Source organism: Chiloscyllium plagiosum, unplaced genomic scaffold (assembly GCF_037043375.1).
Source record: "Chiloscyllium plagiosum isolate Xiang-an unplaced genomic scaffold, Cpla_swu_hap1 HiC_scaffold_30, whole genome shotgun sequence".
NCBI lineage: Eukaryota > Metazoa > Chordata > Chondrichthyes > Orectolobiformes > Hemiscylliidae > Chiloscyllium > Chiloscyllium plagiosum.
The window spans coordinates 20524071-20548762 of NW_028270168.1; the positions used below are offsets into that span (position 1 = coordinate 20524071).

The 24692-nt window shown below is 40.7% G+C and overlaps 1 protein-coding gene across 2 annotated transcripts in view; it reads right to left on the reverse strand.

The window, feature by feature from the left end:
* Positions 1-24692, reverse strand: part of LOC122563597 (glucocorticoid modulatory element-binding protein 1-like) — a 45161-nt gene that overhangs the window by 15193 nt on the left and 5276 nt on the right. The window contains exons 2-5 of one of the 2 annotated variants that reach the window (XM_043717524.2): positions 23217-23305; positions 13017-13138; positions 12324-12427; positions 3832-3989 (exon numbers count right to left, since the gene is read on the reverse strand). In XM_043717524.2, coding sequence (XP_043573459.1) covers positions 3832-3989; positions 12324-12427; positions 13017-13138; positions 23217-23305 — 473 coding nt within the window. Of the gene's footprint in view, positions 1-3831; positions 3990-12323; positions 12428-13016; positions 13139-23216; positions 23357-24692 lie in introns of both variants that reach the window. The other variant, XM_087976792.1, reaches the window with a different exon arrangement.

Sequence of the window (24692 nt, forward strand, 5' to 3'; positions counted from 1 at the left end):
AATCCTGTCACAGCTAAAAGCTGTGTTCTCTTCTTGCACGTAAGAATCTATTTGACTGAATTTGCCTTTGCCATCGGCGTGTTTGTGATGCTACCATATTGGAACAATTAATTAGCAGTTAACACATTTTGGTAAGCATTTCAATAGTTACAATTAAGCCAATTCTTTTCTTTTCTTTTATGTGTATTTTAACTGTGGTGCAAAAATAAACTGTTTTGCTTAAAGTCACGTAATTTGACCAATCAAGTTGCATCTGGAGTGCAACACCTTACAACTACCTTTAAAATAAGAAAAATGTATCTTCACGTATTTTGAAGGGATTTAGTCTGGTCCATAACAGTCCTCAAGCAAAAACCTTTTTTTTTGTTCAGTTAGAACACACAGTCTCTCACTTCATTGAAACTCTTGGGGAGGGGTGGGTGTCACTGAGCCTCAAAGTGCTTGAATTTAAAAACACTAAGACCAGGTAGCCCTTTACTAACTGAGTTAAATATTCCAGCCTACAAAAGGATATAAAACATGCTGACTTCACATGGGGGAAGGTCAGCAAGGTGGAAACACAAATACCTGCAAAATCCAGGGGGCCGCTCTGCCCTGAAACAATATAATCTGTCTAATAATGCCAAATGCAGAAAATCTGATTATGCTATGGCTTCACCGATCAGAGGAGCATGGGTGCAGAATGGTTATTTTGTGGGCATAGCCATTCAGCAGGCTAAATTGATGAGAAAGAGACAAGTTCAAATTTCACGACAATAACTGAGGGATTTAAGCTTAGTTAACAAAACAAATCTGGAATAAGCAGCTGGTATCAGTTACAGACATCCTGAAACTACCAGAATACCATTAATATCCAGCTGGTTCACCAATGTTCTTTCAGGAAGAAAGATCTGTTATGTTTACCAAATCTGGCATAGAGGTGATTCCATAGGCTCCATGAACATCTTTATACATGAAAAATGGATAGTAGCATCATTGCTACATCATTGTACAATCCTGAAGTACAAAGCTTGCCAGCTTAGTCCTGTGGCAGATGCTAATAAAACCAAAAAAAAAGGGAAAACCCTGTGACTTCATCCTCATCACTGTTTTATATGTATCTGTCCAAGAAAGCCTGGTGAGAACAAGCACAGTCCGAGTTGAGATAAAATCTCATTTTTACAATGGGAACAACCCCCGCACAGTGCTGATTACTACTACCATCAAGAAAATTAAATATTCAGGGGAAAAAAACGAGCATACAAAAACTAGACATCCATGGAGGTGCTGCATGCCATCAGTAGGACTATATTTCACCACATCCTAAACTATCTCACTCTACTACTACCAAGCAAAGGAACTGACCATGTTTCCAAGATAATTGAGAACATACCAGGTGCAGTATCGAACACACCCAAAATTAAATTGCATTATGGTGAAGCTACAGCACAAGATTACATACACACTAAACAGCAGAAACAAAGAGTTATACTAACCTGTAAAGGGCTCAGATAAAAGAAATACAATCTGCCACATCTGTCCTGATGGTGGATAACTAAACAACTAACCTTAGGAAATAGTAGGGAGAAATCCTTATTGATGGCTGAATCCACCAGGAGTATAGAAGACAAGGCTGAAGGCCCAACAACCATAACCATCTTCAATTAAATGGATGATCTATCTCAGCCAATCAGCTGAAGTCTCCAGAATCACATAAGATTTTTCAGCCAGTTCAGTTTAGTTCATGTGAAATCATGTAATAACTGATCATACTGGATTTATCAAAGCTCTGGGAGGTGACAAAATGCTTGCTGTAATAATGAACACTTGTGCTCCAGGATTAGTTGCAACCTTAGCCAAACTAGACTTGTAGAGTTATGATATTAACAGTTCTCTGACCAAGCAGAAACGTGCCTAGCTATGCCCTGTCCGTAAAAAGGAGGACAAATTCAATCTGGTCAATTATTGCTCCGACTACTCTCAATCATCCAAGTGAGGTATAACCAACGGAGCAAGTAGTATTTATTCACCAATACTCAATTTGGATTTCATCAGAACCCCAAACGTCATGACAGCCTTGACAAGGACAGACAAAAGAACTAAATTCCAGAGATGAGATGAGAATGACTGTGCTTGAAGACAGCATTTGTTCAAAAATGAATCAAAGAGACCCATCAACATTTAAATTAATGAGAACCAAGGGAAAATATATCCACTGGAAGGAATCATAACTAACACAAAGAAAAGCAGTTATAGTTGCTGAAGGGCATTGGTCCCAGCCCCAGGACATTGATTCAGGTGTTCTTCAATCTGGGAGTCCTCAGGTTGTGTCCTAGGCCTAACATCTTCAGATTCTTCCATCATAAAAGGTCAAAAGTGTGACTGTCCCTGATGATTGCAAAGTGTTCATCTACAACTTATTACTGAAATTAGTCTCTTGTCAAAATTAGCAAAGTTAGTTCAACATTCAAGCCTGGGCTCTGAAGTGGTATGCAGGTGATAACCTCGCAAGCATGTTTAAGAGAATCTCATCACATCTTGACATTCTATAGTTTTACCACTGTTGAACACTTCCGTTAGCTTCAACATCCTATAGCATCAGGGATCAGAACTGAACCAGTCGTATAAATACTTTGGCTACGAGAGCAGGTCAAACATTTAGTATTCCTCAGTGACCAGAGTATCCCCAAGTCTTTCCATGTGCAAATTTAGAATATTTTCTATTTGGTTGGATAAATTCAGCTCGAACAACATTGAACAGCTTGACATCACTTGAATCAAAGCAACTTGATTGACAATCTGTCCACCACCTTATACATTCCATTTTCCACAAGTGGCAAGCTGTGGCCACAGCGTGTAGACCTATAACATGCATTGCAGCAACTTCTTAAACCAATAATTTCTAACACCTTGAAGGACAAGGACAGCAGGAGCACGAGAACACTGCCATATTCAAGTTACCCATGGCTCAGTTTTGGAAATCTTGCTGTTTCTTTATTACTGCTGGGCCAAAATCTTTTCTTTACCAACAATGCATGTACCTTCACAACATTCAATGCAATGATTCAAGGTTCAGCATCACCCTACCAAAGGCAATTAGGCTCAGGCAATAAAATAGCCTAACCAGCAACACTCCCATTCCATGAAATGAATCACAGGAAAACAAAACTCTCAACATGTCTCCAATACCACTTGGCTGTTCAATAAACAGTCAGTCATTCTCACAGGTTCTGCAAACATTACCCATCTCTCATTGCCCCTGAATGATTTGTTACGTCAGAAACGAGTTAAAGTCAACGAATTTAGTGCTGTACTATATTTATTTGTAAGCTGGATTGGGTAAAGGCTTCCTCCCCCTCAAATATGGCAATGAACCAGTTGGGTTTTTAATAAAACAATCTATCAGCTTCTGTTAGATTTACTGATGACCAAAAAGAGATTCAATTTCTTAAGCTATCCTGCTAGGTTTTGTACTCAAATTCTATTGATTAGCCCTGTAATGAAAACACTATGCTATACCATGAAAGAGAAATAAAGAAAAACTGCTCCTGCCAAAAATATGAGAAGTCACAATGCACACATCAATAAATCAGTACTCCAAGAAAATTTTGTGAAGAATTTCACCTGAAAAATTTACTGAACTTTGTCCCCATTTCAGGGGCAGTTTATACTACAATTTACAAATTCTGACATTGGAGTAAATCCAAATAAATACAGCAAGCATAAAGTGCAAACCTTACAACTCTCGTGTAAGCAACAATTATGAAACCACAACCGTCCATGTCTTTAGATACACCCCCACTGCCACGCCACCTCTCAATAGTATCCCTCCATCTGTGACATTGCACTCACCATCTATGGAGGTAGGGGTCTGTATCACATTGCTCTGCTGGCTCGGAACTGGCGCCCTGGCACTGCTGATTAGAAGGTCAAATTTGGTGCTGCGGCAGGTATTGGTACAAACTTTATCGTGTTGATAGAAATCCAACTGCCCAGAGTCCATCATTTTCCTGCAAGTAAGTGCATCCAAAGACAATCCTTTAGTGGTACATATAATACACTCCAAGGTTACTTGACATGATACCATAACCTAACACTCTTGCAGACTGGGTGAAGTGTGTCATTGAAACGCCATTTGCAGTCTTTCCTGCTGTGGACTTTGTGCAGAGCTAGAATTTATTGTTTTTCACTCCAGGAAAATAAATTTTATGGATAATGGAAGCAATTGAATTGCAACTTTCAAAAGAAAACTTGGTGCACAAGTTGCGGAGCTACAGAGAAATAGCTGGAAAAGTGAGACTAATTGAACTTATTGATTTGAAGAAGTAGGCCTGCTCCACCATTCAATAAGGTTGTGGCTGTTCCGTGTGTGTTTCAAATTTCCATCTACTTCAGTCAATAGGAGATTGCTGCGAAACAAGGAAACCCATCTACTTCTGCCATAAAGATCTTGAATGACTCCATGACCATCAGAGAGTTCCAAAGACAGACAACCCTCTAAGAGAAAAAAACACATCTTTGCTCTGAAAGGATAAGATTTAATTTTAAAACAATATCCACCAGTTCTGGACACACCGTCAAAAGGAAATAACCTTTTGAACCCACCTTCTCAGTCAAGACCTTGTATATTTCAATCAAGTCACCTTTCACTTTTTCTCAGCTCTGGTGGAAACAAGTCAATTTGTCCAATATTTTCTTGCAAAGCAACTACTGATTCCTGGTGTCAATCTAGTACACATGAACCATTTCCATGCAATTATTCCTTAAATAATGAGATCAAAAATGCATGTGATATTTAACACATGGTCTCACCAATGCCTTGTCTAACCAAAACATAACTCTTTACTTCTGTATGCAATTCCTTTCGTAATAAAGGATAGAATTCCATTAGTCGCAATGATTGACTGCTGTATCTGCATACTATCTTTGAGATTCATGCACAACCAGAACACCTAAAATCCCACTGCAGTTTGGAAGTCTGCAGTTTTTCTCCTTTAAATAACACATTTTTAAAATTCTCCTGCTAGAGTGAATAACTTCACTTTTTTTCTCCAAATTAGTCAGTCTGCCAAATTTTTACCCATTTACTCAATGTATCTATAGTCACCTGCATTCTTATTGTCACTCTTCGCAACATACTTTTGTACTTATCTTTACATTATCTGCAAATTCATCAATATAACTTGTAAAAAGTCAAGGGACCAGTTCAGACTCATGGGATAACACATCACAATGTGCCAATCTGAAAATTGCCCATTTCTGCACAGGATTTTCTATTAACCAATCTTCTATCTCTGTTGGCATATTACTCCTTACATCGTGAGCTCCTAGTTTATGCAATACTATTTTGTGCTGCTCCTTGTCAAATGACTTCTGGAAATCCGACTATAGTATGTCAGCAGGGTCTCTTTTATCCACAGTGCACATTACTTATTAAAAGAATTACAATAAATTGGTTCGACAATTTCCTTTTCACAAAGCCCTGCTGACTCTTACCAATTACCATGAGCTTTTCCAAGTTCTCAGTTCGAATTTCCTTCAAGGCTGACTAACATCAGACCTTAAGCTGACTGGTCTACAGTTTCATGCCTTCTTCCGTTTTTGAATAAGGTGGCTGATTTACTATTTTCCAGTTTGATGGAACCTTGCCAGAATCTAGGGATTTAAAACAAAACTCTCATACTTTAAATCAACTACTTCACTCTCAAGTGAAGACGAAATCAAAATATTGATTACATACACCATTTCTTTATCACCCTCTACAGGACCATTCATTGTATTTACTTCTGTCCTTTTTAAGATAGCTGTAGAAATTATTTGTTTCTGGGACTAGATTAGTTTCGGATATCCGGTTGGCATGGATGAGTGGGACCGAAGAGTCTGTTTCCATATTGTACAGCTCTATGATTTCTAGTTAGCTTCTTATGTTTAATTTATTTGTCTTGATTAACCTTTTACTGATTCTCCCTTTGTGTATTCTGATCAGTCATGCATCTTTTCACAAATATATGCTTTATGCCTCAACTTCTTCAGTTACTGACCCTCCCTTGGATCTTTTGTTTACAGTAGGAATGTACTTATTGAGTACTCTGAAATATCCCTTTAAATGTCGACCACTGCTTTTCTATAGATCTATTTCCACCTGTACATCCAGTTCACTTCAGCTAGCTCAGCTTTCGTACTCATTTTAGACCCATTGTTCGCCCTGTTGAAAGGGAATATGATTGAATTTTGTCATCACCTGTTACCCAGACATACCTTTACTGAGATCGTTAATTCTGTAACATCACACAATATCAAATCTAGTATAGTCTGCTCTACGGTCATTTCCAGACAATTCTGCTCCAATAATCACTCTCACAAGCTATGAACTCCTCACTGAGTACTATTATTGTCTAATTTTTTTCTAGTTTGTAATAGTCTTAAATACTTTGTGATTAATGCCATCTTTTTAATCAAAAACGTTTAAGGTTTCTTCTTGTACACTTCATCTTACATCATGGTTACCATTCAGGAACCTGCAGATAATTCCCACTCCCCAAAGTTTGCTCAACTTCACCCAAACAGATTCAACATCCTGATATCCTGAACCAGAATCAACCTTAACTATTGCATCAATAGTGTCTTCGATTAGGGGTGCTATCTATCCACATTTATCTAGCTTCTTTTTCCTTTTGAATGTCATATACACCTCAATATTTTGAATTCCTTCTGTGTCATCAGCATCCATGTCTCCACAATGGTGATCACACTATACATTTATTCACTTCAATGTGCTTTATGAACGTTGTCCACATTCAGATACACAATTTAGTTTCATTTCTCCTCTTCTTTTTATCAGCCAGCATACGCAACAAAGGCCAAATAGTTTCTTTGCTTTTTATAAAATGACAGTCAGCAGCCCCAGCCTCCATACATCAACTGGAAGGGTTTTCTTCTCAATTTATTTTTTAAAAAGCAGAAGGCTCTGGTTATCTCGCAAGCTTTCTCAGGACTTCAAAGCTGTGGAAATACCCTTCCAAAAATTCACAATTTGAATAAAAACAATGTCACTCCACTACTAACTCCTAAGTTTAAAAAAAAATCTTTACCAACATTAGAAGTGCCCTGCACTGTGCATCTTAGCCTTGATCTTCAATTTAAAAGATAGCAGATAATAAAATAGAAAGCCAAGTGTTTCCAGTCCACAGTAACATCACTTCAGCAAACTGTGATGCTCCACTGGAATTTCTTCTTTAAGGTTCTCTCAAAACCTGTTGCCTGGAGGCACTGTTACATAAAGCATACAGTGGCAATGCCTCACATTACCAATGCAGTTCGTCATTGTTCCAAGTGTGAATGTAGATGGTTGTCAGTGTTTGGACTATTGCAGCTCAGCACTGCACCACAAACAAAAAGCGAACCCAACAACGTTTCACAGCTAATACTCAATTGGTTGCTTCAAATAGGGAACTTCTACTTCTACATAGGGGAGCAGTTGGCCATTCAGCCCAGTGATCATGCCCTTCTATTTAAAGAGATCATGGCTGATCAAACACCTCAATATCTTTTACTCACATCGCCCCCCAATGCCACTGGCAACCAGAATCTACATCCTGTGGAAGCTCAGCCACTTTATGCTTATGTTAAAGGCTCACCACTGATCAAAGTCCCATCATCTGGGAACATATCTGGGTGAATCTTCATTGCACTTCCTTTATTGCAATATCGTTCCTGAGACAAGGAAACCAAAATTGTGCATTACTCTAGATATGGTCCATCTACACTCTTACACAATTGAAGCAAAACTTCACCACTCCTGTACTCTCACTCTCTTGCAATAAAGACTAATCTTCTATGAGCTTTCCTAATAACTTGTTGCACCTCAATTTAATCATCCAGAGCTAAATCGATAACGGCATCCAAATTCTTTTGTACATCTACGCCTTCCAACCTCTTACCATTTAAAAAATATTCTGCACATCTGCTCCTACTACAAACATTGATAACCTGACATTTTTCTACATAATATTCCATATGCAACTTCCTGCTTGAATTAGCTAAACGTCCTGTGCTCAGTTATGTTGCAGGGCAGATGCCACAACATCAGACAAACAAACAGCTGTGCACACAGAGTCAGAGAGATGTACAGCATGGAAACAGACCCTTTGGTCCAACCCGTCCATGCCGACCAGATATCCCAACCCAATCTAGTCCCACCTGCCAGCACCCGCCCATCTCCCTCCAAACCCTTCCTATACTTTTACCCATCCAAATGCCTCTTAAATGTTGCAATTGTACCAACCCCCACCACATCCTCTGGCAGCTCATTCCATACACGTACCACCCTCTACGTGAAAAGGTTGCCTCTTAGGTCTCTTTTATATCTTTCCCCTCTCACCCTAAACCTATGCCCTCTAGTTCTGGACTCCCCGACCCCAGGGAAAAGACTTTGTCTATTTATCCTATCCATGCCCCTCAATTTTGTAAACCTCTATAAGGTCACCCCTCAGCCTCCGACGCTCCAGGGAAAACAGCCCCAGCCTGTTCAGCCTATCCTGTAGCTCAGAACCTCCTACCCTGGAAACATCCTTGTAAATCTTTTCTGAACGCTTTCAGGTTTCACAACATCTTTCCGATAGGAAGGAGACCAGAATTGCACACAATATTCCAACAGTGGCCTAACCCATGTCCTGTACAGCTGCAACATGACCTCCCAACTCCTGTACTCAATACTCTGACCAAGAAAGGAAAGCATACGCCTTCTTCACAATCCTATCTACCTGCGACTCCACTTTCAAGGAACTATGAACCTGCACTCCAAGGTCTCTTTGTTCAGCAACACTCCCTAGGACCTTACCATTAAGTGTATAAGTCCTGCTAAGATTTGCTTTCCCAAAATGCAGCACTTCCCATTTATCAGAATTAAACTCCATCTGCCACTTCTTAGCTCATTGGCCCATCTGGTCCAGATCCTGTTGTAGTCTGAGGTAACCCTCTTCACTGTCCACTACACCTCCAATTTTGGTGTCCTCTGCAAACCTATTAACTGTACCTCTTATGCTCCAGTCTGAAAAACAACCCTCCACCACCACCCTCTACTTTTGAGCCAGTTCTGTATCCAAGTGGCTCGTTCTCCCTGTATTCCATGAGATCTAACCTTGCTAATCAGTCTCCCATTGGGGAACCTTGTCGAACGCCTTACTGAAGTCCATATAGATCACATCTACTGCTCTGCCCTCATCAATCTTCTTTGTTACTTCTTCAAAAAACTCAATCAAGTTTGTGAGACATGATTTCCCATGCACAAAGCCATGTTGACTATCCCGAATCAGTCCTTGCCTTTCCAAATACATGTACACCCTGTCCCTCAAGATTCCCTCCAACAACTTGCCCACCACCAAGGTCAGGCTCACCGCTCTATAGTTCCCTGGCTTGTCTTTACCGCCCTTCTTAAACAGTGGCACCACGTTTGCCAACCTCCAGTCTTCCGGCACCTCACCTGTATGCCACTACTATCACAACCATTCTACTTGTCTGTAGGGATGCTCAATTCCCCAAACATTATCCCCCACACATGGCAAGAAATAAATCTTGGAATTCTGAATCATGGGCGAGTAAACCTCCAAAACGTCTACAAAGGTAATGCCAATAACACGGGTAAATGCTGTAAAGCTGGATCTTCAAGAATGAAGATCAACAAAGCCTCCTGTGTTTAGAGCCACAGGAGATCAGCGACATTATAAAACATTATGTGTCAATATTTATTCTGGAAAAAGACAGAGGCTAGGGAACTTGGGGAATTAGAGATGTCTTGAAAAGAGTTTATGTTACAGAAGAGGTGGGGTGCTGGAGGTCTTAAAATGCATTAAGGTAGAGAAATCCCCAGGACCTGATCAGGTGTTTCCTAGAATTATGTGGGAAGCTAACAAAGACATTGCTGAGTCCTTTGCTGAGATATTTGTATCACTGATAGTCATGGGTAACATGCTGGAAGACTGAAGGGTGGCTAATGGGGTGCCATTATTTAAGAAAGGCTGTAAGGAAAAGCCAGAGAACTATAGACCATTGAGTGATGGGTAAGTTCTTGACAGGATTCTGAGGGACAGGATTTACATGCATTTGGAAAGGCACGACTGATTAGGGATAGTCAATATGGCTTGTGGGTGAGAAGTCAGGTGTCACTAACTTACGTTTTTTTTTGAAGAGGTGACAAAGAAGACTGAAGAAGGCAGAACAGTAGAAGCTGTCTATATGGACTTCAGCAATGTGTTTAACAAGGTTCTGCGTGGCATTCGTTACTAAGGTTAGATCACATGGGATCCAAGGGAGCTAGCCAACTGGATACAAATTGGTTTGAAGGTAGGAGATGATGGAGGAGGGACCTTTTTGGACTGGAGGCCTGTGACCAATGGTGTGCCACAAGGATCAGTGGTGGGTCCACTGCTTTTCGTCATTTATATAAATGATTTGGATGTGAGCAACGGGGCGGCACGGTGGCTCAGTGGTTAGTACGGCTGCCTCACAGCGCCAGGGACCCGGGTTCAATTCCAACCTTGGGTGATTGTCTGTGTGGAGTTTGCACATTCTCCCCGTGTCTACGTGGGTTTCCTCCAGGTACTTCGGTTTCCTCCCACAATCCAAAGATGTGCAGGTCAGGTGAAGTGGCCATGCTAAATTGCCCATAGTGATAGGTGCATTAATAGGGAGTAGGGGAATTGGTCTGGGTGGGTTACTCTTTGGAGGGTCTGTGTGGACTTGTTGGGCTGAAGGACCTGTTTCCGCATGGTAGGGAATCTAATCTAATAAGAGTAATGGTTAGTAAGTTTGCAGTTGACACCAGAGTAGGTGGTGTATCTGGGCTGGGGGGGGGGGGGGGGGGGGGAACGGGACGGTTGGAGAACAGGCTGGGGCCTTCCTCAGAGTGCTAGAGATTGAGGGGTGGCCTTCTGGAGATTTATAAAATGAGGGGCATAACTAAGTTTAATTGCCAAGGTCTTTTTCCTAGGATTGGGTTGGATTGTTTGGTGTGGGTGCACGACACACTGGTTTAAAGCAAAAGGGGAAGATTTAAAAAAGGATCCGAGAGGTAATCTTTTCACATAGACAGCAGGTGCATATATGGAATGAACTGCCAGTGGAAGTGGAGGAGACGGGTACAATTGCAACATTCAAAATACATCTGGATGGTATGTGAATAGGAAGGGTTTAGTGGGATGTCGGTCAAATGCTGGCAAATGGGACTAGGTCAGATTATGATGTCTGGTTGGCCCAGATGAGTTTGATCGACGGGTCTGTTTTCATGGTGCAAGACTATGACTAGGACTTTATAATACTACATACACTGAAGTGCCAACCAACATGTCAGTATCATGCTCAGTGGCAGCCACTCCCAATTAAGCAGGATACACAACTTGATTTAGGAAAGGAGTGTGGGAGCTGGCAGGGAAAACTGAGACAGCAGAATTTTAGAAACACATTACTTGCAAGGAGCCTTGGCTTTTTTTATGCTCATGAAAACATCAGAAGTGTACAATCCAAAACTAATTTATGTTTACCAATTAGTAATATTTAATTATTAGTAAACTGAAATTAAAACTAATAAATTTGAATATTTTAAATAAAATAAACCTAGCTGAATAGGTTCAATATTCTAAAAAACACCAATGTTAAAAGATTAGAGTACAGCATCAACACCTCTGAATTCCTGTTATTGATGTTGTGATGAAAAAGTGGGTAGCCAATTTGCACACAAGGTAATGAGGATAAACCTACTTTCCATGTTGTTGGTCAGGGGATAAATTTTGACAAGGATACTAGGGAAAGACACCTTCCTTTTAGACAAAACAGTCCCATTGATCTTTTTGCCTACCTAGAATGACAGACAAGGCCTTCGTTCCACATCTCATCTGATATCCAGCTCAGCTAAAGTTCAGGACTCAAGTGCTGCACTGGGTGTCAGCCAAGACTGTGAACTTAGTTGCAAATTGCAGACAGCAGGGTTCAAAAGGATTATAAATTCTGCAGGATGACCAAAGAGGAACCTCAGCTCATCAACCACAGCTTAGGAACCAAACCTGGGATCTTGTGGCCTCAGATTCAGTAGTTCATTAGAAATGGGAAAATTAGATTAAAAGGATGGATTCAGAGTATTTTTATGTAGGGAGATGACAAATGATTGCAAATGAAATGAAAAAGCTTGCCATGACAGACAGATCAAGAGTTAGCAGACAGTGACTCCAGAAAGCTGGATATCAAGGCAGAAAAGTATTTTAACAAAACAAAGTACAGAGACAGCATCATCCTGGGTTCAAGATCACACAATTGAGATTAAAAACCAGCAATCCTGGAAAATTGGTACCAACCTCAACATTATACCTCCTATTCGAATTGCCCGCTTCCAGTCTTTCAGTGTAGACTTCCCTGCCAAGTGTACAAACTGCTTTGGGCTTATGAGCTGATCATTAAACTAAAAAAAAAAGGAAAATCCAATTATTCTGTCAGCCAGAGCTGAAAATATAGACATCTTTGGTCATATACTAAGTGGCAAAGAGATGTCTAAGAGTACCAGCATATCACACACATGCATACACAAATACAAAAACAGAAATATCCCATTCTATCAAAATTCAGGTGAAGCATCTTCTGAGGCAAGAGTGATGAAACTGAGGCACTGACTCGTGCTGGGGAATGTCCGTACCGTTGTGTGCTGCATAAGGGACAAGGGACTGATGAAGGATTTGTGTACCACGACAGTAGCAGATAATTATAACTTTAAAAGCAATACAATAGAACCACATCTCTCTCTCTTTCTCACTCTCTCACACGTAGAAATAACAGCCAGAGCAGCAGCCCAGTCTGATTTTCGCCCTCCTGAACACAGGGGGCTTAGAGCAATTGAAGTATCACAATGGCCAACTCATATGATGTCTGCCAACACTGCGTTAGCCAGAAATCAAATGAGACTTCTGTGGTCTGCCTGACTCAACTAGATAATAAGTAGCAAATTTAACAAGTTCAGAACAGTTAAAGCTAGAACGCTTTTAGCTTTATCATACCTTTACACATTTCACGTTTATACCAGGACAAACAAACTTCTTCCACAAGAGAATAGCTTTGCTCTCGCCACAAGTAATGGGATAAGCAATTTCAACTTCTTCATTGATCTCATTGCAGATATCTGAAATTTTTAAAAAAACGATCAATTTTCATAACCCCAGCAAACAATTTCAGTTTTATTTTTGAAAAGTAACTGCAAAAAACACATTACAGTGCCAGGTCTTATCTGGTAAAAACCATTGCCAAAATGATCTGCCTCTTTCAATCCCTGCCATGCAAAGAAGCTGTATGCAGTTTTCTCAGTGGTAAATTTATGACAATTTACATTTATGCTACACCTCTAACTTAGCAAAATGCCCAAAACACCTCAATGGAACATTAGCAAATAAAAGCTGACACCTAGCCACAAAAGGAAGTGAACAGATGACAAGGCAGATTTTAAGGAGTACCTTCAAAAGGAAGAGAGGTAGAGAAGCAGAAAAAGTTGAGAAAGGAATTCCAGAGCTTCGTGCCAAGAAAGCAAAGGTCAGAAATAGACGTGCAGAGAGATAGAGTGCTTTAGAAACAGCCGAAGTTACAGATAGTTGGCAGGCTTTGGGAAGGCGAGGTGGGAGGCGATGGGGGCAGCAACTTAGATCAGAATTGGTAATGGTACAATAAATTGAATTTACACAAACAGAAACGTAACAATAGCATCTGAAACAAGCACAAAGCACTCCTAGGTAAGTAAAGATGAGCTACGTAAGCAGCAGCTGCTTCAACACTGCTTTATTCAAGTAGTTCGAGATAAAGAACAAGCAGTGTAAAGTTCCTTTTGACACTTCAAACATTAACAACTATGCACAGCACTGAAGAGATAGAAGATCCACCATCTTCTGCAGAGTGTCATTTTGATAGCTAGGTTCTGCACAATAGGTATCCTGTTATTTCAGTGAGAGGCTGGTGACATGAACTTTCCTTCACCTGCAATTGTCTTGAAGTATTCTCAAATTCACTTCATACAGCATTTCACAGTTGGATGATGACTATTCCTGTTAGTCTGGTCTGGATTTGAAATGAGGTACTGGATTTGAAATGAGGTACTGGATTTTGCTATTCAGCCCTTTCCATGCACAATAATGGAGTTCTTGAAAGTTATATTTAGCCAACAATTGCCAATTTCTAGCATATAACACTACTCCAGAAAGGAGTGATGAAATGGACTCAGTTTAAAATAACAGTTGCACTAATACCATTACTGGGAACGTGACTAGATAAGGTATTATAAAATCAGAGCACTGAACTTGTAGTTAGACAGCAAACTCCAACAGTGCGACTCCTTTCAGATCTCACTACGGAGGAACCTCGATTATCCGAAAGACATGGGCAGGAGTACTTCATTTGGTTAATCGAATTCTGGATAATTGAATGCCAGATAACATAGTTTAGCCAAGCATCAGGACTTTGCGATCTTGCTGGATAATCTGATATTTGGATAATCAAATGCTGAATAATCGAGGTTCCTCTATATTCACTCTCTGGTTGTACTCTATTTCACAAATGCCAAAGTTGACTTCACTTATAATGCACTTTATGGTAGAATAGGTGCTCCACTCCCACCAAACTTCATCTCACCCATCTAACAGAAGTAAGTGTGTGTGTGTGTGTGTGTGTGTGTGTGTGTGTGTGTGTGTGTGTGTGTGTGTATTATATATGGAGTGATTAGCAGTTTTTAAAAAGTTTCCTTTATGGGAGTGTTTGCTGAAAATCTGAGACCAAGTGATGTAAAGGACATTTTTAGGTCATGTGACTGAAAAGACTTGGAGAAAATTTATTTCTGCAAAAACAACAAAATCTGGAACTAGGAAACTGGTCTTCCACCTAAGGGCAGCACCTTCAAGGATACTTGAAAATTTTTCTGGAAAAGGAGTGTCATATTTACAAATGCATTTTGCATTAACCATAAAAACAACAAAACCTTCAATTCCCTTATGCCCAGTCACATGTATCCCCCATCATCCAATTTTCTAGATGGCCAAACATCCCATGTCCAGACAGCCACTGCATTTATTTCAGTGCTGTCTATTGTCTCGCCATTTCTATTTCTCATGGAGGTTGCTCTTCTGGGCCAGTAATGGGGAATTGGATGTATATGGGTGAGAAGATGGAATTAGATGTAAACCAGTGCCCAGCATCTTAAATGCAGTATGGAGTAAAGACCCCATTCAGAAGCTTGCAACAAGCCTCTCTGAAGGGTTGCAACTGTTGGCCACACAACGAGTTCAATCCCTGCAACAGGAGGGTAATCATACCCACAAGATTAAAGGAAAAAATCATCAGGAGCTCAAAGCCTTTCCTATTCAGAGGAGATTGAAATATTAACAAAAAGCTTTACATTACGTTTTTTCTCCCATATGCATTACATTAAATGATAAAGAATTCCATCTTCTTGTTCAAACTTATATTCAGTAATCAGATTAATTCTAAGCTTTTTCATCATCAGTCCATTCAATGATTTGAGACGCAATGGCACAGTAATTGCATCACTGGACTAATAAACTAACCCATGCTTTCCAAGATCACCAATTTTAATCCCATCATGACAAATGGAGGAATTGGAGTTCAATGTTATTAAAAATCAGACTCAGTGACCAGGTAACCATTGTCAATTGTCATAAAAGTCAGTCTGGTTTACTACTGCCTTTTTGGGCAGGATATCTACTGCCCCTTTCTGATCTTGCCAACCTGTGACTCCAGACCTACAGCAATATGGTTGAATCTGAACTGCCTTCTAAAATGGCCAACATAGCTACTTAGTTCAAAGGCAACTGAGAATGGGCAACAAATATCAGCCTTGTCAGTAACACCCATATCCTGTACAAGAACAAACAGGAAAAATTGTAGCTCCATATGATATACATACTTGCGGCAGTTGCTGACTTACTGAGCTACAGGTAACAAATTCTGGTAAATGTTTCAAGTGTAGTGAGGAGTATTAGCAGGATGGCATTACAAACAGATACAAAAGGGTATATGAATAGTTTCTGGTTAGAGTTTTGACAATGATCAGTAGCAGGAACACGTTGGATTCAGGCCCAACTGAACACTTGGGCTGGAATCAGTAGGAACTGAGAATGAAATCTATGGTTTCCATGTAACTTAGCTCTGTTTTGGGCAGTGACTTCACTAACTGGGCCAAGAGGGCATGAAGAGGTGCACACTTTAAAAAGTTCAAATAGGCTCTTGGTGAATAAAGCATTCAATAGTGCATATACTCAGTAACTCTGAATAAAGCCAAACCAAAATGAATGCCAAATCTTATCCTGAGCCTCCTTGTTCTCTCCCATTTGCTCATATTCAAACCCCTTATCTCATTCATCTCCAAAGGTCATTGACCTCTTAACACTAAGTGGCTTGGAGATATGCCTGTATTTAGCAACGTGAGATCTGAAAGCTATAAGACATGCTAGCTATTACTCCAGAGTTCATCAGCAATCTCAGCTTCTGTCAGGTAGGTCTACTATCTGACAGTGGCAGTCAGCTTCACCTGCCTGCTGGATACAGCGCAGTTACGAGATTGCACTGTATCCAGTCTGAAGAGAAAGTCTGGAATCCTTTTAGACCTTGTTTAAAAGAAACCTTGAATTATCGAGGACTTTTCACCTTCTCAACATGTTTGCAGGCATTATTATTTTAGGTAGTAGTTGTGATGTAGGAGATACAGTAGCCAAAATCTAACAAATAGATAATCTGTTTTAATTATGTTGACTGAGATTAAAAACTGGCCAAGATACTGACAAAAAGAGATACTGCTCTTTCAAATAGTGCGACTGGATATATTACTTCCGTCTGAGGGTTCAGATGGAGCTATAGGTAAACATCTCATTCAAGGGATGATACTGCCTGACAAAGTATTCCTTTTGTACTGCACTGGAATGTCAGCTGGATTTTAAGCTCAACTTTCTGGAGCAAGGCCTGAATCAACAACCTTCTAGGTCACATCTGTTTGTTATGCACATCGCATCAAGATACACAAGATACACATCAGTGAATAACTTGCGATTTCATCTGATTAAGATTGTAAGTGAAGGTTGCACTGCCAGATAATCACTTTCTGCTACGATCCCACATGGTCAAATTCCCTTTTTGGAGGTACTTGTAGGTTTTTGTAAAATCCATGCTGCTCAGCACTGCGAAAACAAATATGAAGAGTGAATTTTGGCTGGGTGGCAGAGTTCCAGGTTCACAAGTGACTGTTTGCATGCTTTCCCCATGTCTGACTGGGTTTCCTCTGGGTGCTCCGGTTTCCTTCCACAGTCCAAAGCTGCACAGGTTAGGTTGATTGGCCATGATCAAAACTCCATGTGGGGGTTAAGGGGATGAGCTGAGGGGCTCATTAGAGAATCAGTCCAGACTTAACAGGCCAAATAGCTCATTCTGCTCTCTAGGGATTCTGTGGTTCAATGAACTATCAGATCAAGTCAGATTCAAGTGGTCCAATCAAGGGATGTCCAAGTTGTAGATTGCAAGCAATACTCAGCGCAGGGCAAAATAACAGAGCTAACTAATTTAGGCAATACCTTTTTGAATGCAAAGTTGGTTTGAGAATCAACATTATCTGTTCTTGCTTCTATTTCCTATATCTCAATTGGGCCTAGACACCAGGAATCTTGCTCAAATTTGCACTTGGTGTTCTTAGTCATCAACTTATCCTGTTGCCTCATTGGTGAATAAATCCCAGGATCCTGCTGTGCTTTTCCAGCAACACATTTTTCAGCTCAGAACTTAAAGTCAATTTCAAAACTTCTAAGTGAAAGCTTTAGTGTAGCTGCAGCCCTTCCTTTGACGTCATGAGTGTGTACCCCAGGCTCAAACTCTCCATAGAATATTCATTTTGACAAGGGAGTATCTCACATTCTGGCCATATGACCAGCCAGCATCATTTACAAATGCCTCAATACACTGTGGAAGCAAGGCATGCCAATTCGGGAGAGTACCTCAATATCCAGTGTCATCTGACCTTCAGAAGGTTCCAGAAACAGCTCAAATGAAAGTTAATTGAGCTTCTTGGCATGACAGAGATACTTAGTACAAGTCTTGCATTCATAGAATGAAGTGGGCAGGACTACAGATCCAGAGACTTAGTTTGGTAGGCAGACCAAGATTGTAAGATCATAACATACAGGAGTCAAATTAAGCTATTCAGCACGCCGAATCTGCTCTGCCATTAGATCATGGCTGATATATTTCTCAAGTAGTGTGGCGCTGGAAAAGCACAGCCAGTCAGGCAGCATCTTTCTGCATATGCTCGAAATGTCGACTCTCCTGCTCCTTGGATGCTGCCTGACTGGCTGTGCTTTTCCAGCGCCACACTTTTCGACTCTGATCTCCAGCATTTGCAGTTCTCACTTTCTCCTGGTATACTTCCCAAGCCTATCCTCCAGCCTTCTCCCTATAACCTTTGAACCCCTTACTAATCGAGAACCTCACTCAGTCTTATATGCACTCAATGACTTACTCTTCTTTGTGCTGAGACCGATATTTAAAATCTACCAAAAGGTTATACTGGCCTTGACAATTCTTCTGCATGCCACATATTTATTGTAGAAGGCTCAAGAGACAGAGCACTGCTGCAACAAATGAATTTATCCAAATGAAATGGGCAGGCACTATTTTGTTCGAATAACTTATTAATTGGTTAATTTATTTCATCTGGGGTTCGGAGTTTTCTGGTAAGTCTGCTTCCAGTTCAGGAAGCTAGGCAGCAGCATACTGCGTACGAGACCTCGTCCGCCCCCAACATCACCCCCCCCCCCCCCACCAATCTGCTCCCACACCACCCTCCTTCCACCGCCAACCCTGTCCACTCCCACCCACCCCCAACCCCGTTCCCTCCCACTCACCGTCGCCCATCCCAACCTCACCCAGCACCGGCCCCAACCCTGCACCCCTGTCCATTCCCCCCCCCCACCCCAACAGGTCAGCTGGACTGGACACCAACAGTAAGACTGCTGCCGCCTTTGTGGGGTAAGTCTCCAAATAGCGCGCACAACTTTTTGACAGGTTTCACCTCTGCCCTATACAGAACAATGTTGCAGAGATTATCCGGGGGGGGGGGGGGTGGTGGTGGAGGAATTAGGGTCTGGTCAAGGACTGAAACCTTGGATTCAAGTTAGGGTTTTTTGGGTGTAGACTCATATTACTTATTCTACATATTACTTCGTGCTGATTACAAGGCACATGTTGGCACATTCAGAGAACAAGTCTATGCGATAGCACACGTCTAGCTCTGAATCAGCATAATTGTTGACAAACAAGAATGCATCAAGTATGTCTCTGGACGTGTGACATACTGAGTAGCTTTCCACCCATGTAATACCTGATTATGATGATCATCATTGTTAAGGCAGAAGAAAACCTGGAGGGTTGACACTAGCACGTCACCCTGCTTAACTCCTCCAGATAGGAAATGTTTTTGACCCATTCTCTATCATTTAGGACAAGTGGAAGCATGTATTCATGGACTATTCAACCATCGTGCTACATTTCTCAGATCAACTAAATTTCATGATCTTTTAAAAGCCCGAATGACTGACTGGTCTTGATCATGTCAATAAATGTGGAGGAGATTCATATTTAGTCTTGAAAATTAGCTATGAAAGTAACTGCAAACACCATATCATATCAAACGCCTGAACATTTTCTGAAATAATCCTACTTTTGTGGCAGATCAAAGTCAAAATGTTTCATTAAGTGATTAACAAGCTCCTGATGGAGAGACTAGGAAGCAGGTAATGAAGCCCTTATGTTCCTGACCACCCTTGACATTAACGCAGCAATTGATGAAGTGCAGTATCAAGGAGCCCCACCAAAATTGGAATCAGTGGAACTGTGGAAAGAAAAACAATTGATTGCCATCTTTTTGGAACAAAGGAAGATGGTTTTAGTTGAGTGCGATCAACATTCTCAGTCCAAGGACATCACTGCAAGAGTTCCTCAGGGCAGTGCCCGAGACCCAACCATCTTCAGCTGCTTCATTTGTGACCACCCACAGAAATAAAGTCAGAAGCGAGGATGTTTCCTGATGATTGCACAACACTTGACATCATTCTCAATAACTGATTCTGAAGTAATTCATACACATATGCAACAAGTCATGGACAACATCTGACGTGTGGTTAGCATGTCATTTGCCACTTAAGTGCCACGTAATACCCATGTCCAACAAGACAGAATTTAAACATCCTCCCTAGACACTGTGGTGAAACGGTTAAAAATTATGTCCCAATACATGTGTGAATCTAACCGGAATGGAGGTGTTGCTTAGTCCCGTGTGAATCTTATTACACACCTCCCCGTGTGAATCTTCTTATCTGTATGTAACCAGAATGGAATGTGTTTTTTAGCCTTGCTCTGCTGTTCACATGAATGTTTATATCTGGAAAAGAGTATATCAGCTGGAAAAGTCTCCAGTTCGGTGAGTCTGCTCCGGGGTTACGTTTAACCGCCGAGCGTGGGTTGTTGGCAACCGCTCTACGAGAACTGACGGCTCCCAGTTCCGGTAACATGTAGAGTGAGTATAAGCCAGACCCGTTGTTTGGACCTGGTTGTGGCGACGCTGCGGGGAATAAAATGCCCATATTCTAGCAGACTCGCCTCTTGGTCGTTTGTTCTGTGTCAGACTACTCTCCTACGAACCTGACCTTGAGAATTTTTTAAAACAGACACTGACATGACCATCACTAAACTTCGCCCACTATCAATATCCTGGGGTTACTAATGAGCATAAACAGAGTTGGATCAGCAATATATACAATTGCTAATGTGGTTAGAGGTTGGGAATTTTGAAATAAGTAACTCAGCTCCTGTCTCCCTGGTGCTTGGTCATCATGTGCAATGCACAGAAGTGATGGAATCCTCTCCACTTGCAGCTATAACAGTACTCAAGAAGTTTGATACATGCCAGGACACAGCAGTCTGCTCGATTTGCACCTTATTAAACACCTTCACCATTCATTCCCTTCATCAGCAATGCACAGTGGAAGTAATGTGTATTTTTTCCAAAATGTACTGCAGCATCTCACTAAGGTACTTCTGATAGCAACCTTCAAAACCCATAATCTCCATCACCTAGAAGAACAAAGGCAGATGATGCACAATAACCTCAAAGTTGGCTCCATTCTACACTACACCCTGACTTGCAATGGTAACTTTTTCTACACTGTCGCTAGGTCAAACTCCTGGAATTCCTTCCTTATAACACATGATATCCTGATGTTCTTAGAACTTAAGGACTGCAGCAGTTCAAAAAGGCGGCTCATTAACAATTTGTCTAGGGTAATTTGGGACGGGCAATAAATGTTAGCCCATGCCCATGAACTTGTGAACACTGAATACCAGGTTCCACCAATGTCTGAAAAACTAAGGAACACAAGCGAAAGCACAAAGTAGCGCTACTAATACCCTGATAGAATCCCGACAAAGACTGGAGCTGAGAGACAGCACTGCCTTATGGGAAAAGGTAGAGAAATTTTAATCATATAAGTGGATATGTTTGGAATGGATTGAAAAGTTTGCCTCATGTTCCATTCTGTAGGTGAGCTCATAACCAAGAATCATAAGAAAAACACCGATAATTCCAACAAGGAATTCATGAGAAACTACTTTAGCAGAGTATGTTTAGAATTTGGAACTTGCTACCATATGGAGTAGAGGTGAATAGGATAGATATATTTAAGAACAAAACAGATTAGTACACAAAGGAAAAAAGGAATAGAAGGATACGCTGATTGGGTTAGATGAAGTTAAAAATCACAACACCAGTTTATAGTCCAACAGGTTAATTTGGAAGTACTAGCTTTCAGAGCACTGCTCCTTCATCAAGTTATCATGAAAGCTGGTACTTCCAAATAAACCTGTTGGACTATAACCTGGTGTTGAGTGATTTTTAACTTTGCCCATCCCAGTCCAACACCAGCACCTCCACATCAGAATTAGATGAAGCGGGGGCTCGGGCAGAGGTTCATTTGGAGCATTCACTCGAGCACAACCCAGCTGTGCTGTAAAACTTTGGTAACTGGATTGTTCCAAAAACTAGAAGCTTGAACAGCCTCTTTCCATGCTATATGTTCTATAATTTTCATACTTTCCCTATTCTTTGATATGAATCAAAAAAAGCACATTATCCAAATCATTATAGATTGAAGATGTGGAGCAATGTGTGGCCTAATTCATGAATCACCAAAGGATAGTGTATTTAACTAAAATCTAATATAATGTTGTTATTTAGTACAAAGGGGATTGAGTTCAAAACTAAGGTGATTATGCTTCATTTACACAGGGCACAGGGGAGGAGTCATCTGGAGAAATGTGTATAGTTTGGGGGGGGGGGGGGCAGGGTTGTACATGTACTGGAAGCAGTTCAGAGAAGGCTTACTGGACTAGAATTGTGTTATGGGAAAAAAATTGGACAGGCTCAGCTTATATTCAATAGAGTTTAGGAGAGCAAGAGATGAGTTGATTGAAACATACAAGCTCCTGCAAAGGCGTGGCAGGGCAGATGTGGAAATAATGTTTTGTTGGTCTTGTTGGTGAATCTAGACACCATGGCCACTATTTCAAAAGATGGAGTGGTCTGTTAAAGACAGATTAGGAGAATTTTTCTCTGAGGGTCATGAATCGTTAGAATTCTTCTGTGTGGAAGCAGGGTATTTGAACATATTTAAGACTGAGTTGCACAGAGTCTTGATAAACAAGGGAGTGAAAGGATATTGGGGATAGGTAGGAATGTTGGGTGATCAGACCTGCTATGATCTTATTGAATAGTGGAGCAGGCTGAAGAAGCACCTGCCCGAAACATCGATTTTCGTGCTCTTCAGATGCTGCCTGACCTGCTGTGCGTTTCCAGCACCACACTAATCTTGACTCTAATCTCCAGCATCTCCTCATTTTCACCAAAGAAGCAACCTGGCCTACACCTGTTCCTACTTCGTACCCTCACATGTAACTTGCATGCTAACTTTTTTGCACATGCCCAGAATGCATTATGCTATTGTAAAAACTGCTAAAACCAAATTCCGAGCATTTAACAGACATTAATTTGACAAAGAGAATTTTTGCAACCTCATTCTACTTGCCAACGCTTGATTAGATGTTTAACCTTAAGTAAACAAAACTCAAACAATACCCAATTTGTTATGTTATGAAGTCTAATCTCTTACCTTCCCCATCTGCTAACTTCTGCAAAGTGTGCGTCTCCACAGTCACAACCGAAGCATTGCAATTCGATTCCGCTCCTTCTTCACACATGCTATTGGAATAATTTCAAACGAAGGTCAGTCCACAGTACAGGAATGAACAACTGTACAAAGATAAATAGAAAGTTGTCCGGTCAAAACAAAATACAGTGCTGCCACTGGGAGTTCAGTGAAACGCACCATCAATTTTGGTTGTTGGCTTATTGAGAGTTTGGTATATAATGGACACTTCTTGTAAAATGTCACATGTACTGCATGTAACACTTTATCCAACATTCATTGCTTGAAAAATTCCCTCTAACTCTGTGCAATCACATGTATCCTGGGTTCTCTCCATCTAAATTCAAGATTGTGTCTCAGAAGCATTTTCAGATAACGAATAACTGCTTGGAATAGATAATCATAATTACGCCAAAGATTACACAGAAAACCAACTTAAGGTCGTATGTTGGTCTTGCAGTATGATGCATTTGCACACATTAGGAGCTACGAATACATTACACAGGGTTCAATTTTATCTAGGGAAAAGAAATTCATCCATACTTGGCATCCGTTTTCATCAAGGAAAGGGTCATGAATTGCTAGTGTTTTCTCTAAGCTGCGCTGCTGCTCTGATTGTCTTCTGGGTCTGGAGATTGCTGCCGCGCATTCAATGAGAAACAAAATTAGAAAGAGTATTGTTGCCAACTCCACTATATTCTTCACAACACCTTAACAAGAGTACACCTGCTTAGTCTCAAGATTTTCAGTGAACTAAGCATGATAGTTAACAGATTCTGCTGCATTTCCATTCCTACGATGGCTTAGTACCCTTGCCGTATGCTGTAAAAATCGATGCTCACTTTTCAACTTTGACTTCTTGCTTATCACTCCTGATAAACGCCAGACAAAATAGTCATAGAGATGGATTTTATGCCTAACAAACATGTCGATATCATGGAAGCAATGAAAAAGTGATAAATTAATGAAGAGCACATCAAAAGGACATTGGCACATTAAAAACTAAAGATTTACATATTGTTTCAGCACATTGTGAGAAATCTCTAGGTCATACACAATGAATTATGTTTGGCTGCATTAACTGCTTTGAAACAGTGCCGCAGGTGTTTTAATGTCAGAACACTTGAGATCACAGTTCAATGTTAAATCAAAAGTTGTACTGCACCCTAGTGTCAACTTATTCAATTAAAAGCTCACATCCTAATGATAAACTCTAAGCCTTTTAAAACAGAAGTGACTGTTAAAATTCAGACAAGCTAAAACGTATTGTGTACACATTGTTAAGTGATGTTTTCCCATTGGCATGCTGAGATCAACAAACAGACACCAAAATGACAAAATATACACTGGTCCAAATGCCAGCAACACAAAAGCAGTTGCTTGGGTTTGAAGTTTTACTCTCCTTCGCACCCCCAAAAGTGTGAGCTCTGCTATAATATA